The sequence below is a fragment of the Trichomycterus rosablanca genome, chromosome 2, assembly GCF_030014385.1.
Source record: "Trichomycterus rosablanca isolate fTriRos1 chromosome 2, fTriRos1.hap1, whole genome shotgun sequence".
Lineage (NCBI taxonomy): Eukaryota > Metazoa > Chordata > Actinopteri > Siluriformes > Trichomycteridae > Trichomycterus > Trichomycterus rosablanca.
The window spans coordinates 46,809,523-46,831,864 of record NC_085989.1 but is presented as its reverse complement, the minus strand read 5'-3'; the positions used below and the strand labels follow the sequence as shown (position 1 = coordinate 46,831,864).

The window sequence follows — 22,342 nt, the reverse complement described above, 5'->3', positions numbered from 1 at the left end:
GTGGCAGCTTGTGAAAGCTATGATTTGAAGATTCGAACCATCTACTGTCCAATCAGCAGTCAAAAAGCCAAACCACCAAGGTACCACTACCCAACACAGTGTAGCTAGGGTAAATTTAGATGAACCAATTCAACAACTGGCATGTTTTGAGAGCTGGTAGAAGACCGGCATATCCTAAAAAATGCCATGTGGACCTTGCCCAAACGACCAAGACTATTGGTAACATACATTCAATATTTTCTCTCTCTTTTCACCCACTTTCCTGTCATTCCTTCTCCCTTTCTCCACCTTTTTTACTTTCCTCATATTCCTTGAGTTCACACTGTCACTTCATTCTTGCTGGCTGTGCGGTACTGATGATGGTGATGTCCGGGTATGTACTGCAGGTGGTCGACCGTGTGAGTCCGTCTGGAGGCGAACGCCTGCCTCTTGGTGCCGCTGACGCTCAGAAAGTTATCGTTCACCCGGTACCCGTCGTCGCTCCCGTTGTCGCTCGGCTGCGAGTGCGAGTGCGAATGCGAATGCGCCTTCGCCATCCGGTTGTGCCGTTCGGTGCTGGGCGTCATGGGCACGAACATGTCAATCTGCGAGAGCGCGCGAGCCATGGACTTCTCACGGAAATCGGCTCGCCTCAGCGACAGCAGCTTGTCCGGCGACAGCAAAGGATCCCGGGACTGCAGGCGGTCGGTCGACAGCAGGTGATCCTGGGAAAACTGGAACACGGGCACGGCATAGTCGCGGCGTGACACGACGGGCGAGAGAACGTGGTCCTGAGACATTGCGCGCTGCACGCGGCGAGGCTTTACGCGCTGCACTGGCGTCTCCGGTGCCAACTTGACAAGCTTCGGGGTCACGTCGGAAAGGTGAAGCTTTCGTCTGTAGAAGGTATCAAAGTCATTTTCACCTAGAGGAGAAGAAATAAATCATGAAAAGTGGTTTAAAAGAAAGCAAGAAACATGGAATCATCTAAATCAGGGACGTCCAAACTACAGGCCATTTTTTACAGGCCAAGTTGTCCTGCTATTAATTAGGTTTAATAAAATAGCTTGAACTGTTTGAACTCTGGGTGTCACTCTCACATAAAACAAATCTAAAACTCTCCCTGTCTTCTTTCCCCCGACTTAAAATGTTAACGTTACACCTACATTAACGTTCCAAAGTTTTTGGTTAAACGCGGTGGCTCCAGTGACACAAAAACTAGACACAAACGCAGAAGATTCCACTGAGTCCAAAGGGAAAACTGGGCGAGTGTGAGGATTTAAGGGAGTTTGACGAGGGCCAAATAAGAGGGGTAAACTCCAGCAGCACTGCTGTGTCTGATCCACTCATACCAGCACAACACACACTAACACACCACCACCATGTCAGTGTCACTGCAGTGCTGAGAATGATCCACCACCCAAATAATACCTGCTCTGTGGTGGTCCTGACCATTAAAGAACAGGGTGAAAGCAGGTTAAAAAGTATGTAGAGAAACAGATAGACTACAGTCAGTAATTGTAGAACTACAAAGTGTTTCTATAGGGTAAGTGGAGCTGATAAAATGGCAATGTGTGTAGAAACCTGGAGGTGGTTTTAATGTTATGGCTGTACATTGTCTAAGACAGGGTTTTTCAAATTCTAGGACGTGACCCTTAGGTGGGTCATGAGCCAAAAAAATGGGTAGCAGAGACAAGTAATAATAATTTAATAACTGATTTTAACAGGTGCATTAACACAAGATAAACTTGTATGCAAATGTCCCTTTGTGGAGGCTTTATGTTACATAGTGTAAACCACAGTGGGACCTGATTGCACATAGCAGAGCAGAGAGAGTAAGATGCATTGTTTGTGTTGTCTGAGTTGTGTAAAATATCGTGGACAAAATGTGGGTCATTTAAAGAACGTTGGTCTAAGATGAGCTCAGCGCAAGTGAATTTATTGGCGTTTCTGCATAACATTGATGTACGCCCTTTTCTTCGAGTTTAAAATTGCATTTCTTAGCCGCTCAGGTGGCGCAGCGGTAAAGTACGCTAGCACACCAGAGTTGGGGTTTCGAATACATCGTATCGAATCTCAGCTCTGCCTTTCCGACTGGGCTGGGAGGCTGCATTAACAACGATTGCCTGTTGTTCATAGGGGTAGGGGTAAAAAAAAAAGTCGGATCATAGGTCCTCATAACTGGTGCAACTGCGGCCCCTGCTTGCTGACTGATGGCACCTGCACAGGGCTGAGAAATAATGCTGATGGGGGTGTGGCCCTCCGTACACAGTGCCCGTCGGTGTATGCAGGTGAAAAATGCAGTCTGTACTGACTGTACGTGCCAGAGGGGGCGTATGTCAGTTGAGAGGTGTCCTCAGTCAGCGGTGAAGGGTCGAATCAGTATAGAGGACACAATCAGGGTAATTGGACACGACTAGATTAGGGGAGAAAATTTGGGGAAAAAAGAATAGAAAAAAAAATTCATTTCTTGATGCAGCGGGGGACTGTGTTAAATGACACAGATTTTCCAAAGTACTCCCAAGACCATGTGGCTTCATTTATCACCACAGCAAGTCGGTTTTTCATGCTGTATCACACAGCCTGGTATTTCTCCAGATTCCCTGAATCTTTTCACAATATTATGTACGATGGATGGTAGAAACTCTACATTATATGCAACCTTGCTATAAGAAATGCTTAATGGACGATTCTTTCACAAGTTTAAAAGAAATGTGAGACAAACTTCCTCAACTGTCTGCAACTCTTCATGCGTCTGGTGTCTAAATCCTGCCTTGTCAACACCACACGGGTGCAGCCGAGGGAAATCAACCGATTTACTCCCAGGTGGTCGACTAGCAAGATACCATCACAAATCGACAACAAGCAACTTCAGAAACTTCATCAGCGTCATCAAACACCTTGAGTTTTCAAACAGCAGCTGACTGGACGGCCATCAGCGTTTGCTGCCAGATTTCCCAAGATGCCTTTATCAGTCCACTTGCTTTCAGATCTACAAAACGGGCCTGGGCTATGCGTCAAGCGCAGAGGAAGTGGACGCAGGAGTATGACTGATTTATCACCTTGGTCAGGTCTATATTTAATCGTCCCACAGATGGCGAGAAGACTGGGGACTTGTACAAGGTAATAGCTCAGCAGTGGATACTGTCCTCTATTTTTAATCTTTGGGTGGCAACAGTGGCTAGAATAAGTGTGCCCTAAATACCGGCTTCGAACTCAGGCCAGCGGGTTTGATGCCTACTGCAAGATCAAGGGTACTATATAGAACCATCAATAGGTTTGTCAAGTTCTTGTGTTGTGTTGGCTAACAAGCAATGAATGTCCCGTCATCATTTTCCCATTGCAGTATTATCTTTATTTAGTCGGTTAAGAACGTTCTTCAGACGCTGGCATACTTTGGGTCTGTCTGAAAACTTAGTGAGCTGCCTTGCTGCCTACTGCCTACCTGATCAGCTGCCTCAGTAAAGAGGATTGTAATAAGACATAGACTTATAAGGCTGATTATTTGGATGCACTACTTATGTCACCGCAGTTTTAGCTTACTAGGCTAACACAGTTAGCCTCAGGCCATTCAAACCAACAGACTAAGGCAGCAAAACCCGCTAGCACACGAGCCAACGTCTCCCTCTGTGTACCGGAAATGATTAAACTGTCCCTGACAAGTTTGAATTTGTAAATTTACATAATTTTCGCCATTAAGCAGACGCTTTTATTCAAAGTGACTTACAGTACTGCGACAGTATACAGTTTAAGCATTTGAGGATTAAGGGCCTTGTTGAAGAATCAGATGCTCCCTCGTTATTCAGTCGGATTATCATTCAGAATTAAGGCACCTCAGGAGCATTTTAAGGGATCGGATCATTTAGACATGCCTTCTTCTCAGGAGTGTAGGATGATGTAAAGTGCATCTATGTAGAGAGATCACCAGGTTTTCAGACTATTCATTGCCATCTCTATGATGCAAGCGAGGGGAAGCGACCACTACATGCGCAGATAGTCAACTTACAAGAATGAATTACTCTAGTTCAGTGACTCAACTCCAATTACGCCTAGTTCACACTACACGATTTTTGCTCGGTGACTGGTCGCCGCTAGATTTGCCAGCTCTGGAGCAACTCGTCGTTCGCTTGCCGATCGAAACTCGTCTCTCAATCGCTATGTGTGAACTACTCAACAACTCAATCAGAGTGGCTCGTCGAGCACTCGGCAACCGACGAGAGATATCTAGCATGTCAGATATCTGGATCAGAGTTGCCTGACTGGCAATAAGTGCTATGTCAAAAAACCAATGAGAACGCAAGATACAAGGTGAGGGGGAAACGCAGGGGAGGAGTTGTAAAGGTGGGACGTCGGGAAGTCGACGCCGCTTCTGGACATGGTTAACATAAGGCTTCTTTTTTGTACAGTAAAGTTTTAAGTATCATTTGTGTATGTAACTCTGTATTGTAGAGCTTGATAAAGGTTTGATAAAGTAATCCCTCACCCATGTGGTTATATCAGCTATTGTTGAGTGGCGGTTCTTGATGCAGTGCCGTCTGAGGGAAGTTTGCGCTCTTGCCCTTTATGCACTGAAATTTCTCCTGATTCCTTGAATCAATTAATGATATTATGCACTGTAGAGGAGAAATATGCAAATCCCTTCCAATCTTTCTTTGAGGTTCATTGTTTTTAAACATTTCGATTATTTTCTCACACAATTGTTGATAAACTGGATCCTCTGACCATATTTGATCATCAAAGACTCAGCCTTTCCTGGATGCTGATTTGTACCAAACCATGATTGCAATCACCTGTTTGGAATCACATCATTATTTAGTTTTTTCACCTCATTGCTAGTCCTAAATTGCCCCCGTCCCAACTTTTTTGGAATGTGTTGCAGGCCTGAAATGCAGGATTAAAGGTTTATTAACAAATGAAATGAAGTTGACCAGACAAAACATGAAATATCTTGGGTTTAGATTATCTTATTGTCATACTGGGTTTGCATTTTGCACACTGCCCCAACAGTTTGGTTCCCAACATTTCTTTCCAACATTGTTAGTAAACCACTGTTCCATGTACTTTTGTCCTACAGTAGGTTTAGTCAAACCAGCCCTGTTCTTTGCTATACATACCAGGCAAAATAAAACATAATCTCTTTTAAGGAATTGGAAGGCCATGCTTTAAAGCTTTATGCCATTTTTATGCTAGTTTAAGCCTTAGCCCTTGTACCTAATACAGTAAATTCTCTCACTTCTTTAGTCTTTTACATGTTTTCACTTATGTTTCACCATATATTTATGTTTTTTTTATTATCCCACTTTTATTTTACCCGTCCTGTTTTTTCCTCTCTCCTCTGGATGTCGAGCTGTTTGCTCTCAGTGTGACGGTGTGTTTGAACTGTCGCTGTGTGACAGATACAAACACACAGGCTGTGAGAGGCAGGGTGAGATTTAACATTTAATGATACACTAACATGCTGGGTTCCTTAAACTGGAACTGAACATCTGAAATAAAACACCAGAAGTAATGATTCTGTGAGGAGAAAATGACTCTGGTTGTTGGAATGTCTGGATGAGCTTGTGGGCTTTAGGAACTGAACACTGTTGCCTTCTTCTTCTGGCAAGACGAGGATCCTTATTGGCCAGAATAAATGCATGTCTTTACTTATCATATCTGTCTGTCTGGATATCTGTCTGTCTATCTGTCTGTCTATCTATCTGTTGGTCTGTGTATATTTATTTGTCTGTCTATCTATCTGTATATCTATCTGCATATCAGTCTGTCTATCTGTATGTCTGTCTGTAGATCTGTCAGTCCATCTGTATGTCTTTATCTGTCCATGTATATGTCTGTGTATATGTATCTGTCTGTCTGTCTATCTGCCTGTCTGTCTGACTGTCAGTCGGTCTGTCTATCTATCTATATATCTGTCTGTCTATTTGTCTGTCTTATCTATCTGTCTGTCTGTCTGTCTATCTGTTGGTCTATGTATATCTGTCGGTCTATCTGTCTATATCTGTCAGTCTATCTGTTTGTATATCTGTCACTCTGTGAATATGTATTTGTCAGTATATCTGTCTGTGTGTGTATATTTATTTGTCTGTCTGTGTCTCTGTCTGTCTGTCTGTGTGTGTATTTTTATCTGTCTGTTTGTGTATATTTATTTGTCTGTGTCTGTCTGTTTGTGTATAATTATCTGTTTGTCTGTGTATGTGTATATTTATCTGTCTGTCTGCATATCTGTCTGTCTATCTATCTGTCTGTATATTTATTTGTCTCTATGTATATTTGTCTGTCTATCTATCTATCTATCTATCTATCTATCTATCTATCTATCTATCTATCTATCTATCTATCTATCTATCTATCTGTCTGTCTGTCTGTCTGTCTATCTATTTATCTGCTTAACTATCTGTCTGTCTATCTATTTATCTATTTAACTGTGTCTGTCAGTCTATTTATCTGTACAGCAGAAAGAGTTGAGGGCCACCACTTCCCCCACCACCCCTATGCTTCACTTGTCTGGTAAGGCACAATATATCACTAAGCTCTTTGTTAGATTTTTATTTTTGCCAAAGTAGAAGTAAAATAATTGTTTTGGTTATTTAGTGGACATGAGAATGTGGAGTAAGTTCTCCCACCTCTAGAGATCTAACAGTAATTACCAAGTCCCAATATTATTCCAGCTTGGCGATCGTGTTTGTACCCGGGTTACAGCACCTGCATGAATGTTAATTGTTTGAGAGCTTCTGTCCCGGAGCCGCCGCCCGAAAGGCCATTCAGCCGGATTAATGAATGCTTAACGAATACTTAATGAAGGCCACCACAGGTTTCACCAGTCGCTCCCAATAACGGTTCAACAAAAACTCAACAGAGACTCGCTGTGACCTTCAGAGACTAAAGGTCAAAATAGTGAAGCCCCTTAGGCTACTCTCCGGTACTAAAAGTGTTCAGATGGTACTGAGGGAATTGTGGGAAACAGCTCTATAAAGGCTCTTGATTAAAACACATCACGGCAATGCCTGGTGCACACCGCGAGATCCAGCAAATAAAGTCAGATCCAAAAACACGGGCAATAATAATGTTAGAAAAATGCCTGTGTGGTTAATTAGTGGAATCTTAGACTGTAAATATGAGTTTAATATATATATATATATTAGGGCTGTCGAAGTTAACGCGATAATAACGCATTAACGCGATCTCAATTTGACGCGATTAAAAGAAATAGTGCCGTTAACGCAAATTCTATTTGGCTCTGCGAGTCATCCGTAGTTCATGTTGAGACTTGACCGTGCACGGCATCTCTCATTAAGACAGCGTTTCTCAAATGTAACCGAGCGTCGTAGTGATGCACTTTCTTAATAAAGAAATAAATACACGGTATATTCACAAGTTGTCAGGAGCAGAACACTTTTATTACTTTTTCTGCTACGGTACCGAATAGCGGACAGCTAGAGTCGTTAGCCAAGCATGCTATTCCATGAACTATGAAAGCCCCAAAGGGTCAAAACACACTCACTTCGTGTAGAAACGTCCATCAAACCATTGTCACAATACAACCACAGAAAAGTCTGTTACAATAACTACGCCTTATCCCACCTAAAGCACATCAAGGGTCTCTGCTGGATGGTATTACTGCCTAGTATGTTAGTGAATAAAACTGCCTTACAGTTTTCTCTTGTCCCAGCAGTTTTTAACATAAGTACATTTAGCATAAAATGTGTTCACCATTTTAACTGTAACATTTCACTTAAAAATCCTTGTTTTCTATAACATTTACACAGATTTTTTTTAATGCGATTAATCGCGATTAACTATGTGAAATTCTGAGATTAATCGCGATTAAAATTTTTAATCGTTTGACAGCCCTAATATACGTATATATATATATATACAGTGTATCACAAAAGTGAGTACACCCCTCACATTTCTGCAAATATTTCATTATATCTTTTCATGGGACAACACTATAGACATGAAACTTGGATATAACTTAGAGTAGTCAGTGTACAACTTGTATAGCAGTGTAGATTTACTGTCTTCTGAAAATAACTCAACACACAGCCATTAATGTCTAAATGGCTGGCAACATAAGTGAGTACACCCCACAGTGAACATGTCCAAATTGTGCCCAAAGTGTCAATATTTTGTGTGACCACCATTATTATCCAGCACTGCCTTAACCCTCCTGGGCATGGAATTCAACAGAGCTGCACAGGTTGCTACTGGAATCCTCTTCCACTCCTCCATGATGACATCACGGAGCTGGTGGATGTTAGACACCTTGAACTCCTCCACCTTCTACTTGAGGATGCGCCACAGGTGCTCAATTGGGTTTAGTCCATCACCTTTACCTTCAGCTTCCTCAGCAAGGCAGTTGTCATCTTGGAGGTTGTGTTTGGGGTCGTTATCCTGTTGGAAAACTGCCATGAGGCCCAGTTTTCGAAGGGAGGGGATCATGCTCTGTTTCAGAATGTCACAGTACATGTTGGAATTCATGTTTCCCTCAATGAACCGCAGCTCCCCAGTGCCAGCAACACTCATGCAGCCCAAGACCATGATGCTACCACCACCATGCTTGACTGTAGGCAAGATACAGTTGTCTTGGTACTTCTCACCAGGGCGCCGCCACACATGCTGGACACCATCTGAGCCAAACAAGTTTATCTTGGTCTCGTCAGACCACAGGGCATTTCAGTAATCCATGTTCTTGGACTGCTTGTCTTCAGCAAACTGTTTGCGGGCTTTCTTGTGCGTCAGCTTCCTTCTGGGATGACGACCATGCAGACCGAGTTGATGCAGTGTGCGGCGTATGGTCTGAGCACTGACAGGCTGACCTCCCACGTCTTCAACCTCTGCAGCAATGCTGGCAGCACTCATGTGTCTATTTTTTAAAGCCAACCTCTGGATATGACGCCGAACACGTGGACTCAACTTCTTTGGTCGACCCTGGCGAAGCCTGTTCCGAGTGGAACCTGTCCTGGAAAACCGCTGTATGACCTTGGCCACCATGCCGTAGTTCAGTTTCAGGGTGTTAGCAATCTTCTTATAGCCCAGGCCATCTTTGTGGAGAGCAACAATTCTATTTCTCACATCCTCAGAGAGTTCTTTGCCATGAGGTGCCATGTTGAATATCCAGTGGCCAGTATGAGAGAATTGTACCCAAAACACCAAATTTAACAGCCCTGCTTCCCATTTACACCTGGGACCTTGACACATGACACCAGGGAGGGACAACGACACATTTGGGCACAATTTGGACATGTTCACTGTGGGGTGTACTCACTTATGTTGCCAGCTATTTAGACATTAATGGCTGTGTGTTGAGTTATGACAGTAAATCTACACTGCTATTCAAGCTGTACACTGACTACTCTAAGTTATATCCAAGTTTCATGTCTATAGTGTTGTCCCATGAAAATATATAATGAAATATTTGCAGAAATGTGAGGGGTGTACTCACTTTTGTGATACACTGTATATATATAGCCAAGTTATCCATAAAATTAAAACCACCTCCTTGTTTCTTCACTTACTGTCCATTTTATTAGCTCCACTTACCATATAGAAGCACTTTGTAGTTATACAATTACTGACTGTAGTCCATCTGTTTCTCTACATACTTTGTTAGCCCCCTTTCACCCAGTTCTTCAATGGTCAGGACCCCCACAGGACCATCACAGACCAGGCATTATTTGGATGGTGGATCATTCTCAGCACTGCAGTGACACTGACATGGTGGTGGTGTGTTAGTGTGTGTTGTGCTGGTATGACTGACAATAGTCCACCAACCAAAAATACCCAGCTAACAGCGCCCCGTGGGCAGCGTCCTGTGACCACTGATGAAGGTCTAGAAGACCAACTCAAACAGCAGCAATAGATGAGCGATCGTCTCTGACTTTACATCTACAAGGTGGACTGACTAGGTAGGAGTGTCTAATAGAGTGGACAGTGAGTGGACACAGTGTTTAAAAACTCCAGCAGCACTGCTGAGTCTAATCCACTCATACCAGCACAACACACACTAACACACCACCACCATGTCAGTGTCACTGCAGTGCTGAGAATGATCCACCATCCAAATAATACCTGTTCTGTGGTGGTCCTGTGGGGGTCCCGACCATCGAAGAACAGGGTGAAAGCAGGCTAAAAAGGTATGTAGAGAAACAGATAAACTACAGTCAGTAATTGTAGAACTACAAAGTGCTTCTATATGGTAAGTGGAGCTGATAAAATAAACAGTGAGTGTAGAAAGTAGGGAGTGGTTTTAATGTTATGGCTGTCCAGTATATATATAATTAGAAATTAAATGTTATATTTTAAATGTTGTAAATATAAACACATTTAGAATTCGATGCCTTTAATTTTATGCACTTCAAAAAAGTTAGGACAGAGGCGTGTTTACCCCTGTGTTCTTTCATCTGTCTTATTAATGAGACTTTTTAATGATTTAGGAACTGAGGACATTAATTATTGCAGTTTTACAAGTGGAATATTTCTCCATTGTTGCTTGATCCAAAACTTCAGCTGCTCAACAACTCAGTGGTCGGATTGGTGGTGTCTCATTCCCCTCTTCATGATGCGCCATACATTTTTAATAACAGACAGATCTGAACTGCAGGCACTGAAAGGGAAGCTGACATGTGGACTCATCTGACCGTAGCGCACACGTCCACTGTCTTTCTTTGCTCACCTTGGATGAGCAACGCTGAGTGTGTTTGTGTGCACACTAATGATCTGATAAAGCTCAGACTCTGGCAGTAATCTGATTATTCAAACGGTCATGAAGGCAGAATACTTTGATTATCTTAATCCGATTAAGGTCTTATTTGCAGTATAGGTAATTTGATTAAGATGTCTATCATTTTTAACCCGGTAATCGGTTTATTTAGTTCATCTGTATGAGTATTTGGCTTGCTATTAAAGTGCTTCTGCACATGTGCGGACCACGTACACTGTGTTTATAAGGCAGTATATTACATTTATATTTTCGTTTTCTGCATTTAGCAGACGCTCTTATCCAGCAGAGCTTTCAAAATGAACGTGTCCTCACTCTAGTTCAAGTACTCAACAGTCCAAGGATAAAAATGAGCTGAAACACTGTTAGAACAAAAGTACAGGTATTTTTTAGAAGATTCTATAAAAGATTAGTAAGTACATGAAAGTTCTCAGCTTAAGTGCTTAGTAAAGAGGTGATGAAGATCTTAAATCGTCTTTTGAAGACTCATGTTTGAAGGACAGAGGAAGTTCGTTCCTCCACATTGATACTAGTACAGAAGAGCCTTGATGCCTGTTTTCCTAGAGGACAGTGGTAGTTCTCTGGTTCAGGTACTAGACTGGTATTCAGTAAGTTGCTGGGTCATACCCCACCACTGCTAAAAAAATCAGACCACCTTTTCTTTGGGATGACGGGCATTAAGTACTGAGGGTGATTAGCACTGAGGGTGATTAATATTGAGGGTGAGTAGTACTGAAGGTGATTAGTACTGTGGGTGAAGGTGATTAGTACTGAGGGTGGGGGTGATTAGTACTGAGGGTGATTAGTACTGAGGGTGAGTAGTACTGAGAGTGAGGGTGATTAGTACTGATGGTGATGGTGATTAGTACTGAGGGTGATTAGTACTAAAGGTGAGGGTGATTAGTGCTAAGGGTGAGGGTAATAAGTACTGAGGGTGATTAGAACTAAAGGTGAGGGTGATTAGTACTGAGGGTGATTAGTACTAAAGGTGAGGGTAATTAGTACTGAGGGTGATTAGCACTAAAGTTGATGGTGATTAGTACTGAGGGTGATTAGTACTAAAGGTGAGGGTGATTAGTGCTAAGGGTGAGGGTAATTAGTACTGAGGGTGATTAGAACTAAAGGTGAGGGTGATTAGTACTGAGGGTAATTAGTACTAAAGGTGAGGGTGATTAGTACTGAGGGTGAAGGTGATTTGTATTGACGGTGTTTAGTACTGAGGGTTTGGGTGATTAGTACTGAGGGTGAGGATGATCAGAACTGATGGTGATTAGTACTGAGGGTGGGGGAGATTAATATTGAGGGTAAGGGTGTTTAGTACTGAGGGTGATTAGTACTTAAGGTGATGCTGATTAGTACTGAGGGTGAGGGTGATACTGAGGGTGATGGTGATTAGCACTGAGGGTGGGGTAATTAATACTGAGGGTGATTAGTACTGAGGGTGGGGTGGTTAGTGCTGATGGTGATTAGTACTGATGGTGATTAGTACTGAGGGTGATTAGTACTGAGGATGAGGGTGATTAGTACTGATGGTGATTAGTACTGAGGGTGGGGGTGATTAGTACTAAGGGTGATTAGTACTGAGGGTGATTAGTATCAAGGGTGGGGGTGATTAGTGCTAAGGGTGAGGGTAATTAATACTGAGGGTGATTAGTACTAAAGGTGAGGGTGATTAGTAGGGACGGTGATTAGCACTAAAGGTGAGGGTGATTAGTGCTAAAGGGTGAGGGTAATTAGTACTGAGGGTGATTATTACTAAAGGTGAGGGTGATTAGTAGGGAGGGTGATTAGCACTAAAGGTGAGGGTGATTAGTGCTAAAGGGTGAGGGTAATTAGTACTGAGGGTGATTACTACTAAAGGTGAGGGTGATTAGTATCGAGGGTGAGGGCAATTAGTACTGAGGGTGATTAGTACTGAGGGTGAAGGTGATTAGTATTGAGGGTGATTAGTACAGAGGGTGAGGGCAATTAATATTGAGGGTAAGGGTGTTTAGTACTGAGGGTGATTAGTACTAAAGGTGAGGCTGATTAGTACTGAGGGTGAGAGTAATACTGAGGGTGATGGTGATTAGCACTGAGGGTGGGGTGATTAATACTGAGGTTAATTAGTACTGAGGGTGGGGGTGATTAGTATTGAGGGTGATTAGTACTGAGAGTGAGGGCGATTGTACTGAGGGTGATTACATTTCATTCCTTTTCTACAACTTAATGAATAAAATCGGACCCCCTTTGTTCAGGTTGAGCGGTATTCAGTACTGAGGGTGATTAGTACTGAGGGTGATCAGTACTGAGGGTGATTAGTACTGAGGTTGATTAGTATATTAGTGATTTTTTAATAATCTATTTAGTCTTGTTCACAATTTTACATTTCATACCTTTTCTACTTAATTAATAAAATCAAAACCCTTTTCTTCTGGATGACCGGTATTTAGTACTGAGGGTGATCAGTACTGAGGGTGAATAGCACTGAGGGTGATCAGTACTGAGGGTGAATAGCACTGAGGGTGATCAGTACTGAGGGTGAATAGTACTGAGGGTGATCAGTACTGAGGGTGAATATTACTGAGGGTGAATAGTACTGAGGGTAAATAGTACTGAGGGTGATCAGTACTGAGGGTGAATAGTACTGAAGGTGATCAGTACTGAGGGTGAATAGTACTGAGGGTGAATATTACTGAGGGTGATCAGTACTGAGGGTAAATAGTACTGAGGGTGATCAGTACTGAGGGTGAATAGTACTGAAGGTGATCAGTACTGAGGGTGAATAGTACTGAGGGTGATCAGTATTGAGGGTGAATATTACTGAGGGTGAATAGTACTGAGGGTGATCAGTACTGAGGGTTAATATTACTGAGGGTGAATAGTACTGAGGGTGATCAGTACTGAGGGTGATCAGTATTGAGGGTGAATATTACTGAGGGTGAATAGTACTGAGGGTGATCAGTACTGAGGGTTAATATTACTGAGGGTGAATAGTACTGAGGGTGAATATTACTGAGGGTGAATAGTACTGAGGGTGATCAGTACTGAGGGTGAATATTACTGAGGGTGAATAGTACTGAGGGTGAATAGTATTGAGGGTGAATAGTATTGAGGGTGAATAGTACTGAGGGTGAATAGTACTGAGGGTGATCAGTATTGAGGGTGAATATTACTGAGGGTGAATAGTACTGAGGGTGATCAGTACTGAGGGTGAATATTACTGAGGGTGAATAGTACTGAGGGTGAATATTACTGAGGGTGAATAGTACTGAGGGTGATCAGTACTGAGGGTGAATATTACTGAGGGTGAATAGTACTCAGGGAGAATATTACTGAGGGTGAATAGTACTGAGGGTGAATAGTACTGAGGGTGAATAGTACTGAGGGTGAATAGTACTGAGGGTGAAAAGTACTGAGGGTGAATATTACTGAGGGTGAATAGTACTGAGGGTGATCAGTACTGAGGGTGAATAGTACTGAGGGTGAATAGTACTGAGGGTGATCAGTACTGAGGGTGAATAGTACTGAGGGTGAATAGTACTGAGGGTGAATAGTACTGAGGGTGAATATTACTGAGGGTGAATAGTACTGAGGGTGATCAGTACTGAGGGTGATCAGTACTGAGGGTGAATAGTACTGAGGGTGAATATTACTGAGGGTGATCAGTACTGAGGGTGAATAGTACTGAGGGTGATCAGTACTGAGGGTGAATAGTACTGAGGGTGATCAGTACTGAGGGTGAATAGTACTGAGGGTGATCAGTACTGAGGGTGAATAGTACTGAGGGTGAATATTACTGAGGGTGATCAGTACTGAGGGTGAATAGTACTCAGGGTGATCAGTACTGAGGGTGAATAGTACTGAGGGTGATCAGTACTGAGGGTGAATAGTACTGAGGGTGATCAGTACTGAGGGTGAATAGTACTGAGGGTGATCAGTACTGAGGGTGAATAGTACTGAGGGTGATCAGTACTGAGGGTGAATAGTACTGAGGGTGAATATTACTGAGGGTGAATAGTACTGAGGGTGAATAGTACTGAGGGTGAATAGTACTGAGGGTGAATAGTACTGAGGGTGATCAGTACTGAGGGTGAATAGTACTGAGGGTGAATATTACTGAGGGTGATCAGTACTGAGGGTGAATAGTACTGAGGGTGATCAGTACTGAGGGTGAATAGTACTGAGGGTGAATAGTACTGAGGGTGAATAGTACTGAGAGTGATCAGTACTGAGGGTGAATAGTACTGAGGGTGAATAGTACTGAGGGTGAATAGTACTGAGGGTGAATAGTACTGAGGGTGAATAGTACTGAGGGTGATCAGTACTGAGGGTGAATAGTACTGAGGGTGAATAGAACTGAGGGTGAATAGTACTGAGGGTGAATAGTACTGAGGGTGAATAGTACTGAGGGTGAATAGTACTGAGGGTGATCAGTACTGAGGGTGAATAGTACTGAGGGTGATCAGTACTGAGGGTGAATAGTACTGAGGGTGATCAGTACTGAGGGTGAATAGTACTGAGGGTGATCAGTACTGAGGGTGAATAGTACTGAGGGTGATCAGTACTGAGGGTGAATAGTACTGAGGGTGATCAGTACTGAGGGTGAATAGTACTGAGGGTGATCAGTACTGAGGGTGAATAGTACTGAGGGTGATCAGTACTGAGGGTGAATAGTACTGAGGGTGATCAGTACTGAGGGTGAATAGTACTGAGGGTGATCAGTACTGAGTGTGATTAGTACTGAGGGTGATATTTAGTATTTCTGGTCACAAACTACCAAAGACTTAAGAGTGCCGGCTCAGTCCCATTCTTCCCTTCCTCCACACCTCCCAGTAGAAGCGTCTCCATGATTTTCATTAGCGCTTCTATTTCCTTGCTCTCCCGCCTGCCTGATACTTCAGTGTAAGTTCAGCTCTCCGGGACTGAATTCAGGTCAGAATGAAGGTCAGAATCAGGGGTCGTAACCCAGCCGACACACTTCTCTGCCCATCCTGTGCTGCTACGCTCGATGTCTATTACACAGAAAGTAGGTTTATATAACAGACCAGGGTTAAACAGGGCCACGTGCAGCCTAGTTTTAGTGCTTCTACTATGGGTTGCACACCACAATAGTACACTATACCGCCAAAAGTATTTAGACACCTGACCATGAGCTTGTTGGACGTCACATTTCAAAACCAAATAGTATTAAGAGGGGAGCTGGGGAACAGTCTTTGGAGCCTTGTACTCTGTCATGTTGGTTTGGATTTTGGTCGGGTCGGTTCGGTTTGCTTTTGAACTTTGTTTTGATGTCAGTTTGCCTTTGCCCTGTTTGCCTTGTTTTGGTTTGTTTGTTTAGTTTGCCCCTGTCTGATAGTTTGTTTGTTCTTGTTAATACTCGTGTCCATGTTTAGAAGTCTTGGTCTTGCTCATTTAGCAGTTTGTATTAGTAAGTTCCTGTTTAGCATCAGTATTCTTAGATTAGGGTCAAGTATAGTTTAGCTTAGTGTTAGCGGTTAGCATTTAGTATAGGTCATGTGTTTGTCATGTCTTGTTCTAACCCGTCTTGTGTACCGTTGTACTGTTTTTTGTTATCACTAAATAACGCAACCAGTATCTATCGAAGGGAATGCTGTGGAAGTTGTCAGGAGCTACAGATACCTAGGGGTGCAACTGGATGACACACTGGACTGGTCAGTGAATACTGACACTTTATACAGAAAGGGACAGAGCCAGCTCTATTTCATAAGAAGGTTAAGGTCCTTTAATGTACGCAAAGAACTCCTGCATATGTTCTACCAATCTGTTGTGGCCGGTGTTCTCTTTTATGCGGTGATGTGCTGGGGTGGCAGCATTAAAAAGAGAGAGGAAGCACGACTGGACAAACTGATTAGGCGAGTCGGTGCAGTGGTTGGCATTGAACTGGAACCACCGGTAACAGTGGCAGAAAAGAGGACACTGTGTAAACTCTATTCCATCATTGACAATGTCAGTCACCCACTGCATACAGTGATCATTAAACAGAGGAGCATGTTTAGTGACAGGCTGCTGTCACCGAGCTGCTCCACGAACAGGCTGAGCAGGTCCTTCGTACCCAGAGCCATTAGGCTCTACAACTCCACCAGACAGACATCTATCTATCTATCTATCTATCTATCTATCTATCTATCTATCTATCTATCTATCTATCTATCTATCTATCTATCTATCTATCTATCTATCTATCTATCTATCTATCTATCTAATCTATCTAATAAATCCATAAGCGGTACAAGAATCTTCAGTTATTAAACAAAAACACTTCTATATAATATCTGTGATTCACGAATTAGCTTTAAAGAAAAAAAAATATTGGTTTCTCATCCTTCAGCTGTGCTGATTCTATAACGTTTTTCATTGGTTGTAGTTGTTTTACTCACCCTCATGATTCAAGTTGTCCTACTTACCATATTTCTTTAGGTTACATTTTCTTCTACTTGTCCTACTTAGTTCATTTAGGTACGTTTATTGTCCTGCTTACCCTAGTTTTCATGCTTCATGTCCTACTTTCCCTGATTCTTCATGTTAACTTTGTTCTCCTAGTGGTTATACTGATTTTAGCTATTAGTTTACTTTCATTCTCCCAATAGTCTAAATACTCCTAGTTTTCCTCCTTTATTTAGCTAATAAAATCCTTACTAGTATTTGAAGTAACCCTTTAGGAACCTTTAGGATTTGGTTTACCTTCTACTCAAAGTGTTTGGAGACTCCAAAAGCATTTAAGTTTTGCTTCACTGTGTCGTTTCTTTAATGAACCTGTTCTGATTCATTTGAATAATAAGCTGTAATAAGTGTAATCATGTGTTAATGACAGGAATATAAATTATTTATTCATCCCGTAGCTAAACTAGACTAGACGGAGCTAAAGAAATCAAAAGAAGTGATCAGAAACAGCGAGGTGAGGTTACCTAGGTCCGATTTCAGGGCCACCTCGTAGGATGGAAAGAGGTGAGTGAGATTCTGGTAGGAGCGTGAAAACGATATATCGTACGGCTCCGTCTGGGACGTCAGGATGTTGTTCTTCCGAGGCTTTTCTAAAGGAAGCAGAGAGATCAAGAAATAAAAATACAGGTAGGTCATTACCTAAAGTCTCTTTCAAGTCAATTGTATTGTGCTATCAGGGACGTGTCAGTGGATCAAATTGAGTAAGACAGGGATCGGGATGAGCCCTTGTGTTCTGTTTGGTCAGCGCAGGTTTGCGCCTTTTTTATCCAGTGTCTCTTATCTCTTAAAATATCAGAAATGCTGGTAACTGAAGATATTTGGCTCAAGATTTAAATCACATAAGAAAGTTTTGGTAGTATTTAAAGAAAGCAGCTTTAGCGCAACATCCATCAAACTTCAATGAGCTGGAAGCTTTTACAGTAGAAGAATGGATGAAAATTCCACAAGAGAGACGTGTAAGCACTTTCTGAAATCATTTATTAGAGGTTATCAAAGCAAAAATGATGTTCCACCAAGTACTGAGGCTGAAGGTTGAATAATAGTGCACATGGACAATTATCAACAGAACTAGTTTTTCATTTCATCTCAATATGACCTAGACGTAGATTCCATATAAATCCAACCATGATAACAGAAAATCGATGGATGGAGTTTTGTGTCCCGCTTGCTGTATCTGTTACCCAAACCAAGTGGCATGAGTAAAACGATCTGAACGCGCTGGCACTAAAGAGCATTCTGCTCCTCATTATGACTGCAGATCTGTAGAAAACAGTACAAGGTTCTTACCAATTTTGGGAGTGTGAGATCCGGTGAGATCCACATGACTGGTGTAGTTATGATGATGATTATCTAGAAAAACAGACACACAGAGAGAGAGAGAATAAATAATAATGAAACAGATACCCCTGTTTATAGCTCTTTATAGCAGCTCGTCTTTTTGACTCTCGTCTTCCCGTCACTAATGGTATCCGCTCTATGAATATGAAGTGTTCCTGACTTGCATGCTAACAAGCTCTTTAGCGTCTATGAAAGTCATAAAGATTAATGCAATAAATAATAAACATCATAAACGAAATATTTGCTCATGATTGGGTGACAGAAAACAACAAAGCAGCTTCATGTGGAGTTTATTAGTGTGATTTTGTCTTTGATTTCCTGATGTCCTACAGGGAATCACGGTTTAAAATGTTGAGACACAATATATACAGATCAAATTAAAGCATTTGTTATTCAGGTTATTGATCTGAGCATTTTTGTAGCTTGTCCACCTGCAATGTTGCTAGCTCCTTTGTTGGCCTTTGTTTTTTTCTTTAAAACCATGATGCCAGGCTCGATAGGGTCCAGTTTTCTGCTGAGGCAGATGCTGACACTTTTTTATTCCTGCAACTCAGTTAGTATAGTTATCTCATCTTGTTTTATCTTATCTTAAATTTAATTTAATCTTATCTCATTTTATCTAATCTAATCTCATCGTATCTCATCTTTTCTCATCTGATCTTTTCTCATCTTATCATTTTATCCTGGCTCATCTTATCTTATAGTATCTCATCTCATCTTATAGTATCACATCTTGTCTCATTTCATATTATCTTATAGTATCTTATCTTGTGTCATTTTATCTAATCTTATCTCATATCCCATTTCATCTTATTTTATAGTATCTTATCTATAGTATCATCTCATCTTATCTCATTTTATCTTATCTTATTGTCTTGTCATCTTATCTCATCTCATCTTATTTTATCTCATCTTATCTAATCTCATCTTATTTAATTCTATCTTATCTGATCTCAACTTCTCATATTACCATTTTCTCTCATATCATCTTATTATCTCATCTTATCTCATCTCGTCTTATCTCCTCATTATCATCTTATCTTAGCTCATCTTATTTCATTTCGTCTTATCTCCTCATCATCATCTTATCTTAGCTCATCTTATAATTAAATTTTTCTATTTGTGGTTAGTTTATGTCTTTCTCTGAAATTCAGAGACTATTAAAAAGCATTCAAATGATTATTTGTTCACATTAAGACTTACAAAAAACAATTAGCTGAGGGTTTAAGCTTTTCCACAGCATAGAATCTATAGGATATACTGTACATGTATACATGTGTATGTAAACTTTTGACTTTAACCTTTATATACAAGGCTTTGCTTACTGACACCAGCAGCTTTAATAAAAAGAGACAGGCGTGAAGAAAGATGGTCACAAGAAAAAAACAACAACAAGAAGATAAACAAGACACACTGCCATTAATTTTCTGAATATTAGTTTGAAGAGAAAAGTTTGGGGTTTAGAGAAGAAGACAAAGTGTGGAGTAAACAAACAAACATGGCTGATTAGAGCACAGACTAAGAGCAGCATTAAAATGAAGAATGGGAACACTTTATCATTCTGTTGTTTATCAAGGGACCAATTATACACTTCACACAGCACCTGAAATGTTTCAGCTTCCATCAGAGGCAGCTTTTTACCTGACACCTCCTCTAAATGAGCCACTTTTACAAGAGCTAAACGGTAGCTGTTAAAACCTTTTTACCCCCCTTTCACATGTTCATGTTTACTGAGGTATTATCTAGCAGTTTATTATTACCTAGCAACTATGTGTAGACTGAAATAATGGGGCTTAAACAGCGTCTGGGGTCAGCACAGTGGCTTGGTGAGTAGCACTGATGCCTCACAGCAAGAAGGTCCTGGGTTTGCTTCTTAAGTGGAGCGGTCCGGGTCCTTTCTGTGTGGAGTTTGCATGTTCTCCCCGTGTCTGTGTGGGTTTCTTCCGGGTGCTCCGGTTTCCTCCCAAAGTACAAGCACATGCAGTCATGTTGATTAAAGAAAAAAGCCCTTATTTGTAATATATACATATACATGTGTACAGTGCGACAACATTCTTTTTCTGCAAATCCCAGCTTGTTTGGAGCCCAGAGGGTTAAGGGCCTTGCTCAAGGGCCCCAACTCAAGGCCTATGGGCCAGATCCTTCTCAAGGTACAATTATTTCTGGCCCGCCAGTATATAGGACGCACACCGTTGATACTACAAGTCCCATAATGCATTGCAACAGCAAGGATGACAAGACCTGCAAATCAATTATGCTCATGTAGCCTACCTAAATATATTTTCCTTTTGCACTTTATGCAATATCCTGTTTAACAAATGCTGACCCTGTTTGGCCCTCAACATAGTCATGTTATTTTTTAGGCCCTCTCTGTGATTGAGTTTGACACTTCTATTTTACAGTCTCTTAACCAATTATATGATCAACCATGTACCAACAAATCACACCATACATTCTTAAAACTGGACAGTTTTAAGCATGTATGGTGTGATTTGTTGGTACGTAAGTTTAGAAATTACGTAAGTTTAGAAAATTACTAAACTTAAAATATTATGTAGTTTAATTTTATGTGGTTTGGAATACCTGCTTCTCAGGTCATCATCTAGTCAGCAAAAAATAAAAAACACTTTGATGGAATTTCTGAGGACCTGGGTACAATTCTTACTTCTGCTCACTAACAGCATGAATTTATTTATAAATTTTTTGGGTACACTGTTTTCCTTTCAGTTCCCAATAAGGACTCACTGATAATTCAATCACTTACTTAATCAGCACACGACTTAGGCTAGTTATTAGGTGAATTGGCCAGTATGTGTCCAGTCAAGGCCATAGCCATGAGTTGAACATTAAGGGGAGAACCAAATGTACCTGGGAGAGGATGGGGATTGAAGTTTTCAGCTATTTTAAAACATTCTTGCCCCTACTTGTACAACCCCAAATCAGAAAAAAGTTGGGACAGTATGAAAATGCGACTAAAAATAAAAATGTTGTGTGCACAAATGCCACTTAAAACTTTACAGTGCAAAAAAGAAGCTTTATGTTAACCATGTCCAGAAGCAGCATCAACTTCTTGAGGCATCTAGGATGGACCATCACACAGTGGAAACGTGTATTGTGGTCAGATGAATCAGCATTCCAGGTCTTTTTTGGAAAAAATGGACGCCATGTGCTCCGGACCAAAAATAAAAAGGACCATCCAGACTGTTATCAGCAACAAGTCCAAAAGTCAGTCACGGTCTGTCACGGTATGGGGGTGTGTCAGTGCCCTTGGTGAAGGTCATTTACACTACTGTGATGGCAGCATTAATGCAGAAAAGTACATTGAGATCTTAGAGCAACATGTGCTGCCTTCAAGACGTCGTCTTTTCCAGGGACGTTCATGCATTTTTCAACAAGACGATGCAAAACCACATGCTGCACACATTACAAAGGCATGGCTGCAGAAGAAGAGGGTACAGGTACTGGACTGACCTGCCTGCAGTCCTGATCTGTCCCCAATAGAGAATGTGTGGAGAATTTTAAACCGAAAAATGCGACAACGACCCCGTACTGTTGCACATCTTAAGACAGGTTTGCAGGAAAAACGAGACAAAATAAAAGCTGAAACACTAAATCACTTGGTATCCTCAGTGCCAAAACATCTTTTAAGTGTGATGAAAAGGAATGGCAACATTACAAAGTGGTAAATGCTTTACTGTCCCAACTTTTATTGGAATGTGTCTTGCAGGCCTGAAATGCAGGAATGGATGTTTATTAATAAATGAAATGAAGTTGAGCAGATAAAACATGAAATATCTCAGGTTCATCCTGTCTGCAATTATAATAAAAGTCAAAGAAAATTTAAATTTAATGTAAGTTTTT

At 41.4% G+C, this 22,342-nt stretch overlaps 1 protein-coding gene across 1 annotated transcript in view; it reads right to left on the bottom strand.

The window, feature by feature from the left end:
- Positions 1–234: 234 nt before the first annotated feature.
- LOC134334237 (protein shisa-6-like) overlaps positions 235–22,342 on the bottom strand; it is a 189,978-nt gene continuing 167,870 nt past the window's right edge. The window contains exons 5-7 of the mRNA XM_063016477.1: positions 18,411–18,493; positions 17,608–17,734; positions 235–904 (exon numbers count right to left, since the gene is read on the bottom strand). Coding sequence (XP_062872547.1) covers positions 318–904; positions 17,608–17,734; positions 18,411–18,493 — 797 coding nt within the window. The 3' untranslated portion in view covers positions 235–317. The remainder of the gene's footprint in view (positions 905–17,607; positions 17,735–18,410; positions 18,494–22,342) is intronic.